A 21343-nucleotide genomic window follows, 5' to 3' on the forward strand; every position below is an offset into this window, starting at 1 on the left:
TGAAAGGACAGCCAAAAATAATCACCGGCTGGTGTTTTACTCCAATAAGTTTATTAAGCGTACTGTAGCACATTTTTCTGCCCTCATAAGTGCATACGATATACCTACAAGTAAGTAGTGTACTATTTTAAACCTGTTAATCTGTGAAGGGCCTAGATACTGTGAAAAACCAGGCAAAAGTACTCAATGGCTGGTGTTGTACTCATATACTTTTTTAAGTGTACAGTAGCACATTTTTCTGCCCTCATAAGTGCATACTACATAGGTACATCTTAGTAGTGCACTATGTTGTACCTGTTAATCTGTCAAGGGCCTAGATACTGTGAAAGGACGGTCAAAAGTGCAGACCTTCTGCTGTTCTAGACAGATACTGTTTTAAGAGTAGTGAAGCATATTGTACTAATGTACTCCCCTCATATACGCACTAAGTATGTCAGGCAGAGAAGTGCCAGGATGTGCATAGAGGAGTGGCAGAGGCCTAAATTTATCAGGCAGAGGTCGCAGCAGAGAGGCCTGAGCTCCAGTATCAGCTAGCGGTCGTGTCTAGACCAGCAACTTATCTGCCATCATCGATTGGTTGACATGGTCATCCACTTTATCACAAGTGACATCTGATACCCCAAGTCAACAGTCGATGGGTTCATCAGACACAACCCTCAGTTGGCATGACCCGGGAGCAGTCCCTGTCCTTCCAGTGCCTCTGTCCTATGCTGTTCCCTCCCCTACAAAAGTATCTTATGCTGTGGGTTCAGCTCCACTATTCACTGAGGACGATCTAACAGAGGACAGTCAGCAGCTACTGCCCAGCCAACAAGTGAAGGAGAAATCCGCCGTTTCCTCCGCTAGGCAGGAAAGTAGTGATGAGGAGAGTGACATGGGAGGCGGTGTTGCCAGGGTTCAGGGTCCTGATGCAGACACTGTTGAGGAACCTGAGAAGGACATCAGCTCCTCCTATTTTTAGTCAGCCATTCCGCCAACCATCCATCGGCAAAGCCATGTCTAAGAGACAACTGTATGCGCCCATTCATCCAATCCCACTCATCCAATGGGGCAGAAGCTGAATGTGCTCCTGTCCAAGTTGCTGGTGCTGCAGTCCCTCCCTTTTCAAGTAGTGGACTCTGCATAGAACTTTCATAGAACTGATGGCTTGTGCTGAGCCGAGGTGGAGAGTGCCAAGCCGTCATTTTTTTTCGAATAAGGCTGTACCAGCCCTGCACAATTTTTTGGAAGAGAAGGTGGGCCAGTCCTTGAGCCTGTGGGTGTGTACCAAAGTGCACGGCAGCGCCAACATCTGGAGCTGTAGCTGTGGTCAGGGACAATACATGTCTTTTATGGCTCACTGGGTGAATGTGGGTCCTGCAAAGCAACAACACCAACTTGGACATGTCACGCCGCTTCCTTCTCCACACTCTCAGGCCGTTGGTCCTGTGACAGTGTGTGACTCCTCATCCTCCACCGTGTCCTCAGCCTCCACTGCCCAGACAAGTCTCAGTGGCCCTCCAGCCTACCATGTGTGCAGGGCACGGCGTTGTCACACTGTTCTTCACATGGTTTGCCTTAGCGAACGGAGTCACACAGGGGAGGAACTGCTAAAAGTCATTCACAAAGAAATTGGAAAAAAATGTGGAGAGACTTACCTTTGTGAAGATGAATTCAGCATGGATCAGCCAGGATTTCCAATCACCAATGCCTGATGCATGAAAGTAGATTGACCATGGTGCCACGCCAACACTTCACAAATATGGATAGTGCCAAAAAGATTTAATGCGCTGCTCCCCAGTTACAAACATTCCTCCGCATCAGACCTTTTTCACCCACCTTTGTCATCGGGTACTTGTATTGCCTCCCACCGCAACACTCTGTCACTGGGTCACTTTCAGGACCCCTGATGATGTTGCTGCCACCTCCAGGCTGTCTCATTCAGACACTATATGGTCTCTACATGCTGCCACAAACTCTAGGCTGTGCCATTCAGCCACTATATGTCTCCTCATGCTTCAGCTGCCTCCAAGCTTTGCCATTCAGCCACTATATGGTCTCCTCATGCTGCCACAAACTCCAGGCAGTCATTCAGAAACTATTTGGTCTCATATTGGTGCCACCTCCAGGCTGTCTCATTCAGCCACTATATGGTCTCCTCATGCTTCAGCCAACTCCAGGTTTTGCCATTCAGCCACTATATGGTCTTTTCATGCTTCAGCCACCTCCAGACTGTGAAATTTAGCCACTATATGGTCTTCTCATGCTTCAGCCACCTCCAGGCTGTGCCATTCAGACACTATATGGTCTCTCGATACTGCCACAAACTCCAGTCAGTCATTCAGCCACTATATGGTCTCTTCATACTGATGCCACCTCCAGACTCTGTCATTGTGCTGCCATGTGACATGGGAATCCTTGTTATATTTGGTCCTTTCTACCCATATGCTGGGGCCCGGGACATTAAAACCTGGGAGTTAAAATTTCAATTTCAAAATCCTCAATTTCAAAATCTTAAATTTCTATTAAAAAATCTTAAATTTCAATGGTGTCCTCATGCTTCTGCCAACTCCAGGCTGCACCATTCAGACACTATATGGTCTCCTCATGCTTCAGCCAACTCCAGGCTGTGTCATTCAGCCACTATATGGTCTCCTCATGCTTCAGCCACCTCCAGACTGTGTCATTCAGCCAATATATGGTTTACTGATGCTGCTGGGCCTGTGCCTAAAAAAATGTATGGTAGCACTAGCTTCTATAAATCTTCAATTTAAATTTCAAAATTCATATTTTAATCTTGGGGATTGTGAAGCCTCATGCCAGCTCCAGGCTCTGTCATTCAGCAACTATATGGTCTCCTCATGCTGCCAACACCTCCACGCTGTGTCATTTAGCCACTCTATGGTCTCCTGATGCTCCAGCCACCTCCAGGTAGTGCCATTCAGACACTATATGGTCTCCTCATGTTTCAGCTACTTCCAGGCTGTGCCATTCAGACACTGTATGGTCTCATCATGCTTCAGCCAACTCCAGGCTGTGCCATTCAGACACTATATGGTCTCCTCATGCTGCCAACAACTCCATGCTGTGTCATTTAGCCACTAAATGGTCTCCTCATGCTTCAGCCACTTCCAGGCTGTGCCATTCAGCCACTATATGGTCTCCTCATGCTCCAGCCACCTCCAGGCTATGCCATTCAGACACTATATTGTCTCCTCATGTTTCAGCCAACTCCAGGCTGTGCCATTCAGACACTATATTGTCTCCCCATGCTGCCACAAACTCCAGGCAGTCGTTCAGCCACTATATGGTCTCCTCATACTGTTGCCACCTCCAGGCTCTGTCATTGTGCTACCATGTGACGTGTGACTCCTTGTTATATTTGGTCCTTTGTACCCACATGCCAGGGCCCAGGAAACTAAAACTTGGGAGTCAAAATTTAAATTTCAAAATCCTCAATTCAATTCTTAAATTGTTATTAAAATTGTTTAAATTTCAGTGGTCTCCTCATGCTTCTGCCAACTCCAGGCTGTTTCATTCAGACACTATATGGTCTCCTCATGCTTCTGCCAACTCCAGGTTGTGTCATTCAGCCAATATATGGTTTACTGATACTGCTGGGCCTCAGCCTAAACATTTTTATTTTTAAACATTTTTATTTTTATAGAACTAGCTACCATAAATCTTCAGTTTAAATTTCAAAATTTCAAAACACCTCCACGCTGTGTCTTTCAGACACTGTATGGTCTCCTCATGCTGCAAACACTTCCACGCTGTGTCATTCAGCCTCTATATGGTCTCCTCCTGCCAACTCCTCCATGCTGTGCCATTCGGCCACTATATGGTCTCCTCATGCTTTATTCACATCCAAGTTGTGTCATTCAGCCACTATATGGTCTCCTCATGCTGCCAACACCTCCACGCTGTGTCATTCAGCCACTATTTGGTCTCCTCATACTGATGCCCCCTCCAGGCTCTGTCATTGTGCCGCTCTGGGGCAGTGATTCTTAAAGTGATGCCGGTAATCTGCATGTCTTACGGAATAACAGTATTATGTCACTACCCCAGCACACTCCATATGAACAAAGCACAAAGCAAAGTGTTATACACCCCTATTGAGGCTCTCTGTAGGCCAGAAATAGCAGATTTTAATATAGATTCACTGTGAGTAAGTTCGGATCAAACCAAATTTTTTCGGAAAATTGGGCGAATCGGCCAAATCAAAATTTTCTAAAGTTCGCTCCTGTAATCTTTATGTCACATGTCACATCTTTATGTCACCAGGCCAATTTTCACTGTAGGAACAGAGCATTTTTTGCGCATCTGACCACTGTCACTTTAAGAATTAATAACTCTGGGATGCTTTTACCTTTCATTCAAATTCCGAGACATATTCTACTTTATGTTAACGGTAAAATTTTGTCGATACATGCATCATTTCTTGATGAAAAATTCCAAAATTTTATGAAAAAATTGAAAATTTCGCATTTTTCTAACTTTGAAGCTCTCTGCTTGTCAGGAAAATAGACATTCCAAATAAACTATATTGTGATTTATTTGTCTTCACTTTAGAAAGCAAACGTAGAACCTCTTCCTCTGTAAAGACACATGCATCAAACGATTCCTTAGTTTTTCTCTCCAATGGAGGTCCTTTTCCTTCTTTTTCTTCTGTAAAAACTGAACAGAAGTATTCATTAAGGCAGTGGGCTAGCCCCTTATTCTCTTCTACATATCTTCCTTACTTTGTTTTTAATTTAGTTATTCCTTGTTTTGATTTCCTTTTTTCATCTATATATCTGACGAATGTCTTATCCCCTTTTTTCACAGACTGAGATAGTTTTTCTTCTGCCTGTGCTTTAAAAGTTCTTATAACTTGCTTGGCCTCTTTCTGCCTAGTCTTGTAGATTTCCCTATCTTCATTGCTCTGGGTTGTTTTATAATTACTAAATGCTAGTTTTTAGTTTTTTATGATTTTGGCCACATCTGCTGAGTACCACAGTGGTCTCTTCCTTTTTCTGCTATTACTGACAAGTCTAGTGCAATTTTCTGTTGCCTTCAATAAAGCGTCTTTTAAGTAGTCCCATTTCTCATGAACTCCATGTAATTTGTTCCAGTCTGATAGGGACTCATTTATGACTAATCTCATTTTTGAAAAGTCTGTTTTTCTAAAATCTAAATCTTTTGTTTTTGTGTGGTGTGACTCCTTCACTGTTCTTATATTAAACCACACTGATTGGTAACCACTAGATCCCAAGCTTTCGCCAACAATAACATCATATACTAAATCTCCATTTGTGAATACCAAATCCAAAATGGCCTCCTTCCACGTTGGCTCCTCAACCACTTGTTGTAGAGATAATCCCAGTAGGGAATTTAGAATATTTGTACTCCTGGCAGAACTTGCTATTTTGGTTTTCCAGTTTATATCCGGAAGATTGAAGTCTCCCATAATAATAACTTCTCCTTTCATTGTCATTTTAGATATGTCTTCAACTAGTAGATCATCTACTTCTTTAACTTGGCCAGGTGGTCTGTATATCACACCTACACGAGTTACTGCATGATTACCAAACTGCAACCTAACCCAAATGCCATTATTGACCCAAGTTCATTGATTTTATTACCTAGACTGCGGGCATTTGTAGACAGGACTCTGAGCTTGTGATTTCTTAACTTCTGGGCTACTGACATGTTCTGGCATTGTTTCGGGGGGCAATTGGACACATGGATTTTCACTCTTTTGCCCCCCCCCCCTTCCTAGTTTAAATACTCCTTAGAAAATTCTTGGAATTGTTCACTGAGTACATTTGTTCCTTTGAGAGAAAGATGCAAACCATCTTTTTTGTACAGTTCCTTTCTATTCCAAGTAGAGCTATCATGAGACACAAAACCAAATCCTTCCTCTTGACACCATTTACTAAGCCATAAGTTGAACTCTTTAATGTGCCTCTGCCTATCATGCTGAACGTTATGCACAGGCAGAACTTCAGAAAATGAAACAGTGGATGCAAAAGCCTGTACATCATTACCAAGTGTGATAAAAGATATTACATAAGATTATATATAGCTACAAGCTCTACTACTATGCAAAGTTTCATAAGTATTGGAGTAATGGTGCAGCTATTACTTGCATTTTATCGCGGCAGAATAATAATAATATTCTGAGCAAAAACAATAGTTGTCCAGTGCAACTTTGTTGATTGGCCCCCTAATAATCTGAGCAAAAACAAAAGGTGTCCTATGCAACTTCACTGCTTGGCCACCTAGTAAAAAAAATTATAATCTGAGCAAAAACAATAGGTGTCCAGTGCCACTTTGTTCCTTGGCCACCTAATAATAATATTGCTGACCACACTTTTATTCTGGGACAATTTTTCTCAGTTTTTACAAATGCTGGGGGAACCTGTGGTCAGACCACCACAGATCAGCTTGTAACCCCATATCATATAGATAGTAGTAACATTAAATGTTGTTAATACTGCTTTAATAAAGTGACAATGTTGCAACAACTACGAACACAGAACCTATTTGCAATAAGACATTAGCTGCCCTACATTGCATGATCTAACATATATTAGTTCAAATTAAGTTGCACTCTATATTAAAATGTTTCTTCAATCCATATTCTCAATCTTGCAAAGAGAACTTTCTGCCACCCCAGTCGAGCTGCATTTCTTACTATTTATCTAGCAATTATTGTGCTACTAAGGCTATGTTCACACGGGTGTAACATGTGCAGATAGTCCACCAAAAAAACACTGCGGAGATTCCGCACATTTGAGAATCCGGCGGGTGCTAGGACTGCTCAGAAATGTGCCAACTAATAGACGGCAATTCATTTCCTTCTGAACTCTGCAAAATAGATAGACTTGTCAATTATTTCTGTGGATGCAGGAATCAGAATTTACAAACCAAAAACATCTGGCATGGATATTCTGCCATGTGAACAGCGCAGCAGAATCCCATTAAAATCAATGGGATTCTGCTGCAGTGGAATTTACCGTGTAGAACCTGAAGGGAAGATATGGCGTTAGGGAAAGTATTGCTGTTTTCTCTCTTTAAAATAAGCAAGCCTCTTTATATGTTTTGCACAAAAAATTCATCCCTTTACTTTTGGGTTCAGTTTGTAAAAACAGAACCTTGTGAGTGGGTAGAGTTCCGATGTCAAAATTTGTTGGCAACTATAAGAAAGAAAAAGATGAAAAAAATATTCCATGTTGCTCACAGAGCACAAATAGAACACTTGACAGCTAAAGCAGCTCATTAATTGTTGTGTGTGGTATTACAACTTGGCTCTATTCATTTCAGCTCTATTCAATGGAACTGAGCTAGAAACATTGATTTTGTCGACAGATAAGAACCATTTGGTCCATGTAGTCTGCCCAATAATCTGAATCCTATCAATAGTCTGTGGCCCTATCTTAGATGAAGGATAGCCTTATGCTTATCCCATGCATGTTTATCCTGTTGGGCACGGAGGGCGTATGGATACGCCCTCGCGTCCCGGTACTTAAGGATGGAGGGCGTACCTGTATCTATCAGCAGGCATCCCGTGGCAATGTCTAGGGGGGGTCCTAAGACCACCCCATGTCGTCGATCGCCGAATATCGCCGGCGATCCAGACCAATAGGGTCACTGGTGACCCGATCGCCCAGAAAATAAGAATGTTCGGAGCTGTCAGTGTCAGAGAGTGCTGCCACCTCCTCCTATCCCCTGCCATTGGTCGATCAGGCTGACGACCAATGGCAGTTGGGGGCGGGGGGGGGGGTTAGAGTTAATTTCCCCCACTCTGCCCACCGATCGAAGTCCGGGCAGAACAGGGGGGAACACAGGCGGCGAGGTGGGGAGCATGGCCGGCTTACCGGACCGGCGGAGGCGGCATCCTGGAGCAGCTGCGGCATTGATGGCAGCAGGAGGAGTGTGGCCGGAAAGTGGAGAAGGCTGCAGTGAAGATCGCGGTAAGTGAACTTCATTGTGGCCTTCTAAAAGCTGCAAAACTACAACTCCCAGCATGCCCAGACAGCCAAAGGCTGTCTGGGCATGCTGGGAGTTGTAGTTTTGCAACATCTGGAGGGTCACAGTTTGGAGACCACTGTGTAGTGGTCTCTAAACTGTGGTCCTCCAGCTGTTGCTACAACTTTCAGCATGCACTGAATGTCTGGGCATGCTGGGAGTTGTAGTTTTGCAGCATCTGAAGTGGCACAGTTTGGAGACCAATATATGGTGGTCTCCAAACTGTAGCCCTCCAGATGTTGCAAAAGTACAATTCCCAGCATTGCCAGGCAGTCAGGGATGCTGTGCGTGTAGTTCTGCAATATCTAGCCCTTCAGATGTTGCAGAACTACAACTCCCAGCATGCCTGGACAGTCTCGGCATGCTTGGAGTTGTAGTTTTGCAACATCACGAGGGCTACAGTTTGGAGACCACCGTATAGTGGTCTCCAAACTGTGCCACTTCAGATGTTGCATACCTACAACTCCTAGCATGCCCAAACTGTCCAGGCATTCTGGGAGTTGTAGTTCTGTAACATCTGAAGGGCCAGATATTGCACTGTAGGCACACTGGTTGGGAAACACAGAGCTAGAGTCTGTTTCCTAACTCAGTGATTCCAACCTGTGTGCCTCAAGCTGTTGCAAAACTACAACTCCCAGAATGCACTGACAGACTGTACATGCTGGGAGTTGTAGTTTTGCAACAACTGGAGGCACACCGGTTGGAATCACTGAGCTAGAGTCTGTTTTGTAACTCAGTGGTTCCCCACCAGTGGGCCTGCAGCTGTTGTAAAACTACAACTCCCAGCATGTACGGTCTGTCAGTGCATTCTGGGAGTTGTAGTTTTGCCACAGCCGAAGATTTGCCCCCCCCCCCATGTAAATGTACAGGGTACATTCACACGGGTGGGTTTACAGTGGGTTTCCTTCTACAAGTTTGAGCTGCGGACAATTTTCTGCCGCAACTCAAACTCCCAGCGGAAAACTTACTGTGAACCCCCGCCTGTATTAATGTACCCTAAAAACACTACAATACACAACCAAATAATAAAAAGTAAAACACTACATATATACCCCCTTACATGCCCCCCCCCCCAATAAAAAGGAAAAACGTCTCATACGGCAGTGTTTCCTAAACAGAGCCTCCAGCTGTTGCAAACCCACAACTTCCAGTATTGCCGGACAGCCAGAGACTGTCCTGGCAGGCTGGGAGTCTTGCAACAGCTGGAGGCACCTTGTTTGGGAAACACTGCTGTAGTGTTTTGGTGGAGACAAGCCCCATCCTTGTAACCGGGTCTGCCCCTATTGCAAATTCCTTATATAGGCCTCAAAAGTGCATGATGCTCTCTCACTTTAGAGCCCTGTCGTATTTCAAGGCAACAGTTTAGGGTCACATATGGGGTATTTCCGTACTCAGGAGAAATTGTGGTACAAATTTTGGGGGGATTTTTCTCCTTTTACCCCTTATGAAAAGGTAAAGTTGGGGCTACACCAGCATGTTAGTGTAAAAAAATTTAAATTTTTACACTAACATGCTGCTGTTGGCCCATACAGGTAAAAGGAGAAAAAGACCTCCAAAATTTCTAATGCAATGGGAAATACCCCATGTGTGTACGTAAAATGCTCTGCGGACAAAATACATGTCTCAGGAGTGAGAGAGTGCCATGTAGATTTGAGGCCTAAATTGGTGATTTGCACAGGGGTGGCTGATTGTTACAGCAGTTCTGACATGAACACTAAAAAAAAGAAAAAAAAACACCCACATGTGACCCCATTTTGGATACTACACCACTCACAGACCATAAGAAGGGGTATAGTGAGCCTTAACAATCCACAGGTCTTGGACAAATTTTCATTAAATTTGGACATGAAAATTGAAAATTTGTTTTTTTTTTCCCCTGAAATGATGGTGTTACCCCAAATTTTTCATTTTCACAAGGGGTAATAGGGAAAAAAATTTGTAACCCAATTTCTTCTGAGTATATAAATACCCCATATGTGGATGTAAAGTGCTCTGCGGGCAAACTACAATGCTCAGAAGAGAAAGGGTGCCATTGGGCTTTTGAGAGAAAATTAGGTTGGAATTGAAGGCTATGTGTGTTTACAAAGCCCCCATGGTGCCAGAACAGTGGACCCCCTTCACATGTGTTCCCATTTTGGAAACTACACCCCTCATGGAATGTAACAAGGGATGCAGTGAGCATTTACAACCCACAGGTGCCTGACAGATTTTTTGAACAGTCGTCTGTAAAAATGAAAAATGTAATTTTTCATTTGCACAGCCCACTGTTTCAAAGATCTGTCAAATGCCAGTGGGGTGTAATTGCTCACTACACCCCTTATCATATTCCATGAGGGGTGTAGTTTCCAAAATGGGGTCACATGTGGGGGGGGGGTCCACTGTTCTGGCACTATGGGGGCTTTGTAAATGCACATAGCCCCTGTCTTCCATTCCAACCAAATTCTCTCTCTCTCTCTCTCTCTCTCTCTCTCTCTCTCTCTCTCTCTCTCTCTCTCTCTCTCTCTCCCATTCCAACCAAACTCTCTCTCTCCAAAAGCCCAATGGCGGTCCTTCTATTCTGAGCATTGTAGTTTGCCCGCAGAGCACTTTACATCCACATTTGGGGTATTTCCATACTCAGAAGAAATGGGGTTAAAAAAAATTGGGGGCTTTTTCTCCTATTACCCCTTGTGATAATGAAAAATTTGGGGTAACACCAGAATTTTATTGAAAATTTTTTTTTTTACGTCCCAATTTTACGAAAGTTCGTCAATCACCTGTGGGGTGTTAAGGCTCACTGTACGCCTTCTTATTTTCCTTACAGAGTGTAGTTTCCAAAATAGCATGCCATGTGTTTTTTTTTTACTGTTCTAGCATCATGGAGGCTTCCTAAATGCGACATGCCCCCCAAAAACCATTTCAGCAAAATTAGCTTTCCAAAAGCCAAATGTGACTCCTTCTCTTCTGAGCATTGTAGTTTGCCCGCAGAGTATTTTACCTCCTAACATGGGGTATTTCCATACTCAGAAGAGATTACAGGGGTTACAAATTTTGTGGGGCATTTTCTCCCATTACCCTTTGTAAAAATGGTAAATTTGGGGAAAAAATGAACTTTAGAAAAAATTTGTTTTTTTATTTACTTATCCCACTTTAACGAAAAGTCGTCAAACACATGTGGGGTGTTAAGGCTCACTGGACCCCTTGTTACGTGCCTTGAGGGGTGTAGTTTCCAAAATAGTATGCCATGTTTTTTTGTTTGTTGCTGTTGTGGCACCATAGAGGCTTCCTAAATGTGACATGCCCCTCAAAGACCATTTCAGAAAAACTCACTCTCCAAAATCCTATTGTCGCTCCTTCCCTTCTGAGCCCTCTGCTGCGCTCGCCGAGCACTTCACATACACATGTGAGGTATTTCCTTACTTGAGAGAAATTGGGTTACACATTTTGGGGGCTTTTTCTCTTATTACCCCTTGTAAAAATTTAGAAACTGGGTCCACAAGAACATGCGAGTGTAAAAAATGAAGATTTTGAATTTTCTCCTTCAATTTGCTGCTTTTCTTTGAAGCACCTAAAGGGTTAACAAACTTTATGAATGTCATTTTGAATACTTTGAGAGGTGCAGTTTTTATTTTGGGGTCATTTATGGGGTATTTCTAATATAAAGGCCCCTCAAATCCACTTCAAAACTGAACTGGTCCCTTAAAAATTCCGATTTTGAAAATGTTTTGAAAAACTAGAAAATTGCTGCTGAAATTTGAAGCCCTCTGATGTCTTCCAAAAGTAAAAACATGTCAACTTTATGATGCCAACATAAAGTAGACATATTGTATATGTGAATCAATGTATAATTTGGAATGTCTACTTTCCTTTCAGAGAGCTTCAAAGTTAGAAAAATACAACATTTTCAATTTTTTCATAACATTTAGAATTTTTCACCAAGAAATTATGCAATTATCGACAAGAATTTACCACTAACATAAAGTAGAATATGTGTCAAAAAAACAATCTCTGAATCAGAATGAAAAGTAAAAGCATCCCAGAGTTAATAATGCTTAAAGTGACAGTGGTCAGATTTGCAAAAAATGCTCTTGTCCTTAGGGTTATAATGGGCTCTGTCCCCAAGGGGTTAAACTCCTTCACTGTATTTGCAGCAACCACTTCTGCAGGAAGGCTATTCCATGCATCCACTACTTTCTCAGTAAAGTAATAGTTCCTGATATTACTTTTAAACCTTTGCCCCTCTAATTTAAAACTATGTCCTCTTGTGGTAGTTTTTCTTCTTTTAAATATGCTATCCTCCTTTTACCGTGTTGATTCCCTTTATGTCTTTAAAAGTATCTATCATATCCCCTTTGTCTCTTCTTTCTTCCAAGCTATACATGTTAATGTACAGAACCACTTACAACCTGAAGACAGACGGGGAACAGTTATGAAGGAAATTAGCTCTGTTTTTCTATTCTATTCTTTAACTTTTCTGCTCTTGATACATCTACCCCAAACTTTTAAGAATAAGATATTTAACAAGGAAGCATGTGTCTTCAAATAAGATTAGATAAATACTAAATCATTTTTTGTCATTTAGGTTACAGTCAAGTACATCCAGAAGAATGGTGTCATCCCAGTACGGGTTCATACTATCGTAATATCGGTGCAGCACGATGAAACCATTTCTTTGAGTGACATGCAGGAATCCTTAAAGAATAAAGTTATAAAAGCTGTAGTTCCTGCCAAGTACCTGGATGAGAAGACTATTTACCATTTACAGCCAAGTGGCCGTTTTGTCATTGGTGGCCCTCAGGTGATTTTCTTTATTTTTTCTGAATATATAGAAGGGATCATAGAGTAAATTTATTTAGCTCACTATCTAGGTTTGGTATCTTATCTATCTTGATTTGTTATAGGGTGATGCTGGTGTCACAGGCCGTAAGATTATTGTAGATACGTATGGAGGATGGGGTGCCCATGGTGGAGGAGCTTTTTCAGGAAAAGACTATACAAAAGTAGATCGTTCCGCTGCCTATGCTGCCCGCTGGGTTGCTAAATCTTTGGTGCATGCCAAGCTCTGCCATCGTGTATTGGTTCAGGTAGATATTTTTCATTGTTTTTCCTAGAGTACAATTCATATTATACATAAGGAATCTCTTGTAAAAGCCTGGACTTTTTTTTTATTTGTTTACTAGGTGTCTTATGCTATTGGTGTGGCCTACCCATTATCAGTTTCCCTCTTTACTTATGGGACCTCAGAAAAAACTGAGAAGGAGCTGTTGGACATAGTCAATAAAAACTTTGATCTGAGACCTGGAGTTATTGTCAGGTAAATTCAGGAAAATGTACTTGTTGGCTGATTATAGATTATGGGGGACATTTATCAAGGGATTTAGAGCTAATTTTTTGCTTACACGAGTCACACAAAAAAGTCGCATTAGCACCTAAGCAAATTTTTGTGGGACTTTTGGCTGTAAGCAAAAAGCTACAATAATTTTATTTTTCACTTAGCAGTGGTCAGGGATTTATCAAGTGCGAAAGTCGCACGAAAAGTTGCAAGCCCTCCAAAACAACGTAATGGTAAGACAGCCGGGAGTTGGCTTACAAAACGGCTTTGGAGAGCAAATATCTATATTTCCCGCTGGTAACCGTATAGATCACAGCTTTAGCGGAAATATGATATAACAACTCTACTAAGGAGCCTGGGCTGGCATCACTCTGCAGTCGCCCGGGCTCCGTCTGATTCTAACCCCGCTACCCTAACCTAATGATGGGGACACCATCTGTCTACTACCTATTGCAAGACTACAACTCCCAGCATGCCCATACAGTGAGGGCATGCTGGGAGTTGCAGTCTTGTAGCAGGTAGTGGGCGGGAGATGTGTGGCACAGGCAGGTGGGAGACAAGGGGGGATGTAAAGCAGTGTTTCCATCATTAAATTATGGTAGCATTATGGTAGCGGGGATAGAATCAGACGGAGCCCGGGCGGCTGCAGAGTGATGCCAGCCCGAGCTCCTTTTAACATACCTCGGCACCGCAGAGTTTCTATATGCCCTACTGTAATTTCATATTTCCCGCTGGGTCCCGTGATTGGCTGGGACCGAGCAGCCAATCACGGGGCCTGGGCGGAAATATGATTTTACAGTAAGGACTAAAAACTCTGCGGCTCTGTTATATGTTAAAAGGAGCCCGGGCTGGCATCACTCTGCAGTCGCCCGGCCACTGTCATATATTATCCCCACAGGGTTGTGGTACAGAGCCCAGGCTGGCCTCACTGCAGCTGCCTAGGACTCATCATATATTATCCCTGCGGTGCCGTGGTAAGGAGCCCAGGCTGGAATAACTCTGCAGCCACTCGGGACTCCCGCTGCCCTGCGGGCGACTCCTACACATCCCGGCTGCAGGAGTTCCAGGCAACTGCAGTGTTATTTCAGCCCTGGCTCCTTACCACGAAACTTAACTGTAATTTAAAATTTCCTGCCGGGTTCGGTGTCACTTGACCCGGTGGGAAATATGAAATTACAGTGATTTTCTTATCACCCCTTACAGTAAGAGCATGCTGGGAGTTGTAGTTGTGGGGCGGGTGACAACCTTGTCACCTGCCGCACTACTAAAAGTCCCAGCAGGCCCTTACTGTAAGGGCATGCTGGGAGTTGTAGTTGTGGGGTGGTTGACAAGATTGCCACCCGCCCCCTGCAGCACAACTACAACTTCCAGCATGTCCTTACTGTAAGGGCATGCTGGGAGTTGTAGTCATGCAGCGGGGGATAGGTGACAAGCTTGTCACTCTCCTGCACCACATGACTACAACTCCCAGCATGTTCTTTTTTTTTCTCATTTCAGATCTGTGTACCCTGTGGACTACTTCGGATTCGGTGGACTGCGTCGATGACCAGCATTTTTTTTCTTTCTGTTTAATGTTAATAAAATGGTTAACGAGGGCTTGTTGGGGAGTGTTTTTTTGGAATACATTTTTTTAAACATGTTGTGTTTTTTTAATTTTATTTACTTGACAGGCTTAGTATTGGAAGCTGTCTAATGGACGGAGTCCATTACCAAGCCTGGGCTTAGCGTTAGCCCCAAAAACCACTAGCGCTTACCCCTTATTATTACCCTGGTACCCACTGCCACAGGGGTGCCACTAAAGAGCTGGTACCAACAGGCCCAAAGCATCAAAAATGCGCTCCTGGGCCTAGGCGGTAACAGGCTGGCGTTATTTAGGCTGGGGGGGGGGGCAGTAACAACCAAGCAACAACAGCCTGACATTACAAGCGTGGGCAAGGACCATTGTTACTGGCCCTCCCCAGCCCAAATAATGCCAGCCTGTTACCGCCTAGGCCCAGGAGCGCCATTTTTGAGGCTCCGGGCCTGTTGGTACCGGCTCTTCCTGACACCCCTGTGGCGGTGAGTAATAATTGGAGGTTAGGGCTTGCTGTTTTTGGGGCTAACGCTAAGCCCGGCTTAGTGATGGACTCCTTCTATTAGACGGCTTCCACTACTAAGCCTGTCAAGTCAAATAAAATAAAAAACACAATACTTTAAAAAAATATGTTATTCCAAAAAATAAAAACAGCCATCGTTAACCATTTTATTAACATTAAACCAAAAAAACTGGTCACTGTACTCCTCCGAATCTAAAGTAATCCACAGGATACACGGATCTGAAATGAGAAGTGAAAAACAAGAAATGAGTTAGTACATTTAGGGGGAAAAAAGTAGTAAAAAAATTTAAAAATCTGCAAATTGGTGTTGTGAAGTCATTTATTGATTTTTGTTTATGTGTGCTAAAAAATGGTGTTCTAAAGTTATTTATTGGTTTTTGCTTCTGTAAGCCAAATTTAGCAACCCCCATGTGAGTATAATAAATGTGTCATACAGAAGCAATCTCACAGGAGTTAATAATACTCTATACTATGTGTCACTAAGTAAAACATAATTTTTAAGATTAAGAAGGTGAGTATGATTCTTGGCTTGGATTTCTATAAAAAGATCCCCAGATTAAAGTTCACTCAGTTAATTTTTAAAGCAATTAAAAAAAGGAAAAAACTGGGGTGTGGCTGCAGTTTTACTTCTAATACCGTACAGTTTTCACTAGAAGAACAGAAAAAAGCACTTACACTCTGTGAGTGGCCAATTAACCCCTTAAGGACCACGTGTTTTTCCGTTTTTGAACTTTCTTTTTTTCCTCCTCACCTTTTAAAAATCATAACCCTTTCAAATTTGCATCTAAAAATCCATATGATGGCTTATTTTTTGCACCACCAATTCTACTTTTCAGTGACATCAGTTATTTTGCCCAAAAATCTACAGTGAAATGGAAAAAAATTATCATTGTGAGACAAAACTGAAAAAAAAAAAAAAGCCATTTTGTAACTTTTGGGGGCTTCTGTTTCCACATTTTTCGGTAAAATTTACACCTTATCTTTATTCCATACGATTAAAATGATGATACTCTACTTAAATAGGTTTGATTTTGCCGTACTTCAGTAAAAAATCATGACTACATGCAGAAAAATGTGTACGTTTAAAATTGTCATATTCTGACCCCCTATAACTTTTTTGTTTTACCGCATATGGGGCAGTATGAGGGCTAATTTTTTTAGCTGTGATCTGAAGTTTTTAGGGATACCATTTTTGTATTGATCGGACGTTTTGATTGCTTTTTATTCATTTTTTCATGATAGAAAAAGTGACCAAAAATACGTTATTTTGGCCTTTTTTTGTGCGTACGCCATTGACCACGCAGTTTAATTAATTATATATTTTTATAGTTTGGACATTTACGCTCGCGGCAATACCACATATGTTTATTTTTATTACATTTTTTATGGGAAAAGGGGGGTGATTTGGACTTTTATTAGGAAAAGGGTTAAATGACATTTATTAACTTTTTTTTTTATGCAGTGTTATAGCTCCCATAGGGGGCTATAACACTGCACACACTGATCTTTTACACTGTTCACTGCAAAGCCATAGCTTTGCATTGATCAGTGTTATCAGCGGTCAATTGCTCAAGCCTGCATCTAAGGGACGCACCAGAGGAAGGTAAGAGGACCTTCGCTCGTGTCCCAGCTGATCGGGACACCGCATTTTCACTGCGGTGGTCCCGATCAGCCCCACTGAGCAGCCAGAAAGCTTTCACTTTCGTTTTTAAATGTGGTGTTCAACTTTTAATGTAGCGTCTAAAGGGTTAATAGCGCACGGCACCGCGATCGCTGCTGCATGCTATTAGTCCTGGGTCCCGGCTTCAGTTACATGCCGGGACCGACCTGATATGACACGGGATCACCGCGTGACCCAGCGTTATATCGCGGGAACGGGCCAAGGACGTAAATATACGTCTTTGGTCATTAAGGGGTTAAAAGATCACTCACAACTTTATCTTGCTTTTGTAAAGTAGAGAGAGATCTTTTATGGTTGCCGCTGCACTCCTCTCTGGTGGAATATTACCACCCGATATATACACTGGAACAAAAGGAAAAACAACAAGGAGCGGACACACCCATGTTCTCTAAGTCTGCATACACACATTGATTACGTTCACTGAGGGGAGCCGAGTCCGTCCTTCTCCCCTCCCGCCGGTCGAGTCCGTCCTTCTCCCCTCACGCCGGTACGCTATTATATTCCGCTTGTATCCAGATAAGCTTCAGGTTTCCTCTTTCCTTTCTTTCTTGAACTGAATATGTGCTCACAGCGCTCATAGGCGCACACAAGCCGCTGCTCCAGGAGTGCTGAGGACACAGGGAGGCAGGCTTACCGTTCCCTGCAGAGAAAGCTGCAGAGAAAGCTTTACCGGCGTGAGGGGAGCAGGACGGACTTGGCTCCCCTCGGTGAAGTAAGTGTACCAGTGAGCGTTATCAAAGTGTGTATGCAGACTTAGAGAACATAGGTGTGTCCGCTCCTCATTGTTTTTCCTTTTGTTTCAGTTTATTTTTAAGGTAACTTGTGATAAAAGATATTGCTAGATATATCTCAGTTCTTATATGTTGTCATAAATAACTTATGCTGTACTTTTACAGCTGGTCAGGAGGGGTTAAAGTTTAGATCTCCCTACTCTGATCGCCCCTAGAAGTCAGGCAGAGCAGGGAGAGAGGATCCCGGGAGCTGCGGGGGGCCTCGGCACATACCTGCGGAGGAACCGGCGGGGACCGCGTGGCATTAAGGACCGGAGACAGGCGGCAGGCACATGTGGAGGCGGCGGCAGCAGGCAAGTCTAGAAGGCACTGCAGTAGAAGCAGCAGTGAAGATTGCCTAAAGTGATATTCACTGCTCCTTCTAGGAGTTTCATAGTAACATAGTTCATAAGGTTTAAAAAAGACCAGAGTCCATCAAGTTCAACCTATATCCCTAATGAGTCCCTACTGAGTTGATCCAGGGGAAGGCAAAAAACCCTCATACTAGGGGTAAAAATTCCTTCCCAACTCCAAATATGGCAGTAAGAATACATCCCTGGATCAATGTTCTGTCCCTATAAATCTAATATACATAACCAGCAATGTTCTTACTCTCCAAAAATACATCCAGACCCCTTTTGACCCCTTTTGAACTCTTTTACTGAGTTCACCATGACCACCTCCTCCGGAAGAGAATTCCACAGTCTCACTGCTCTTACAGTAAAGAAACCCCATCTGTGCTGGTGTAGAAACCTTCTTTCCTTTAAACGTAGAGGATGCTCCCTTGTTTTAGACACAGTCCTGGATATAAATAGATCATGGGAAAGATCTCTGTATGGTCCCCTGATATATTTCTACAGAGTTATTAGGTTTCCCCTAAGCCTTCTTTTTTCTAAACTAAATAACCCTAATTCTGATAATCTTTCTGGGTACTGTAGTCCTCCCATTCCCCGTATTACTCTGGTTGCTCGTCTTTGAACCCTCTCCAGCACCACTATATCTTTCTTGTAATGAAAAACTGCCACACCGCCGAGCAGCTGATTTTACCACCTACAGTCCGCACTAATTGACTGCTACTGGCGCTGTCTCCAGGAACCCCTGTTCCATTACCTCCCGGAAAGGTAGGCTGCCGTGAAGCAGGTGGTCTCCCCCGGGCACGTTTGGCTCCTGAATTTCCACTTCTGCCACCACGCTGACTGCCAACCGTGCTACCGCCTTGCTGCCTCAAGGGCAACCTGCAACACTCTTGATGATGATGAAGCCCCTTATGCACCCGGCTCCCAATTGCAATCGGCTTCATCATCATCAACAGGTGTGTGCACGTCACTGATGTCCTCCTCAGGTTCCCCAACAGTGTCTGCTTCAGGACCCTGAACCCTTGCAACACCACCTCCCACGTCACTCTCCACATCACTACTTGGCCGCCTAGTGGAGCAAGCGGCGCATATCTCCTCCCCTTCTTGGCTGTCCAGTAGCATTAGGCATCCGGAGGAGGTTCACGTAGCCACATGCAAGATATGTCGGCAGAAGGTGAAGCGTGGCCAGGGTCCCATTGTTGGCACCACGGCCCTGCGTCAACACATGCTTCGCAATCATAAAGCGGCTTGGAAGAACTGTGGCTCCGATGTAGTGGTCCAGCCTGCTGCATAAGCCAGTGGCCATCCGCTCCCTCCTTCATCCAGCCAAGGCTCCATCACCTCATCCGAAGGGAGCTGTGTGTCAAACAATCCTTCTGTCGCTCCAGTTGCTCCTGCCTCTCCCGCTTCATGATGCTTCTGGGCTTTGGCCTTTAATTTTACAATTTGTGAAATAGATACATACATGCTTAATTAAAATTTCAACATTTATGGTGCAATGTATGGGGTTATTAAATCCCCTTGGGTACTGTTTTTTTTTCAAATTTTATAATAATTTTCTCAGTAATAAACTTGAATAGCTGCTGGCTGTCCTCTATTAGAACGTTCTCAGTGAATAGTGGAGCTGAACCCACAGCAGAAGATACTTCTCTAGGAGAGGGAACAGCATAGGACAAAGGCAATGGGAGGACAGGGACTGCTCCCGGCCCATGCTAACTGAGGGTTGTGTTTGAGGAACCCACCGACTGTTGACTGGGGTGTCAGATGTCACTTGTGATGATGTGGATGAGCGTGTTAACCATTCGAGGACGGCAGAAGGGTTGCTGGTCGAGACACGACCGCTGGTTGATAGCAGGAGCTCATGCTTCTCGCTGCGACTCCTGCTGCCACTCGCCCCTAGTCTGCTGACAACTCTGCCTGAAGTATTTAGGCCTCTGCCACTCCTCTGTGCACGTCCTGCCACTTCTCTGCCTGACATCCTTAGTGCGCATATGAGGGTATTACAATATGCTACACTACTATTTAAACAGTATTTGTCTAGAACAGCAGCAGGCTGTCCTTTCACAGTATGTAGGCCCTTGACAGATTAACAGGTACAAAATGTTACACTACTTAGATGTACGTATGCGCTATGCCCTGATGAGGGCAGACATATGTGCAACAATATGCAGAAAAAAAAGTTTTTTGTAAAACACCAGCCGGTGAATACTATTGTTTGGACTTTCACAGTATGTACGCTCTTGACAGATTAACAGGTACAAAATGTTATTCTACTTGAATGTACATATGCGGTATGCACTGATGAGGGCAGAAATATGCGCAACAATATGCAGAATAAAATCTGTATTTTTGTAAAACACCAGCCGGTGAATACTATTGTTTGGACTTTCACAGTATGTACTCCCTTGACAGATTAACAGGTACAAAATGTTACACTACTTGGATGGACGTATGCGGTATGCACTGATGAGGGCAGAAATATGTGCAACAATACGCAGAAAAAAAGTATTTTTTGTAGAACACCAGCCGGTGAATATTATTGTTTGGACTTTCTGAGTATGTATGCCCTTGACAAATTAACAGGTAAAAAATTTTACACTACTTGGATGTACGTATGCGGTATGCACTGATGAGGGCAGAAATATGCGCAACAATGAACAGAAAAAAAGTTTTTTTGTAAAACACCAGCCGGTGAATACTATTGTTTGGACTTTCACAGTATATACGCGCTTGACAGATTAACAGGTAAAAAAAAGTTACACTACTTGGATGTACGTTTGCGGTATGCACTGATGAGGGCAGAAATATGTGCAACAATACGCAGAAAAAAAATCTGTAATTTTTTAAAAACACCAGCAGGTGATTACTTTTGACAGGAGTCAGGACTTTCCTTGTGTCTAGACTTGTTACAGATACAGAATAGTAGACTGCTTTGATGTAGGCATGTGTTATGCACGTATGAGGGCAGACAAATGCACTACAGTCCGCTGAAAAAGAACGTATTTGTGAACAGAAGCAGGACCCAATAGTGCAGCACCACAAAAAAAAAACAAAAAAAAAAAACAGGGATTAAACCATAAATGAGGTTAGGGGATAAGTTTGAGATCGCGGGGGGTCCGACCGCTGGGGCCCCCTGC

The 21343-nt window shown here is 43.3% G+C and overlaps 1 protein-coding gene across 2 annotated transcripts in view; it reads left to right on the top strand.

The window, feature by feature from the left end:
- MAT1A (methionine adenosyltransferase 1A) overlaps nt 1-21343 on the top strand; it is a 363839-nt gene that overhangs the window by 338440 nt on the left and 4056 nt on the right. For both annotated transcript variants that reach the window (XM_056530954.1, XM_056530955.1), the window contains 3 exons: nt 12554-12769; nt 12873-13055; nt 13152-13285. In XM_056530954.1, coding sequence (XP_056386929.1) covers nt 12554-12769; nt 12873-13055; nt 13152-13285 — 533 coding nt within the window. The remainder of the gene's footprint in view (nt 1-12553; nt 12770-12872; nt 13056-13151; nt 13286-21343) is intronic.

This window comes from Hyla sarda, chromosome 7, assembly GCF_029499605.1.
Source record: "Hyla sarda isolate aHylSar1 chromosome 7, aHylSar1.hap1, whole genome shotgun sequence".
Classification (NCBI taxonomy): domain Eukaryota; kingdom Metazoa; phylum Chordata; class Amphibia; order Anura; family Hylidae; genus Hyla; species Hyla sarda.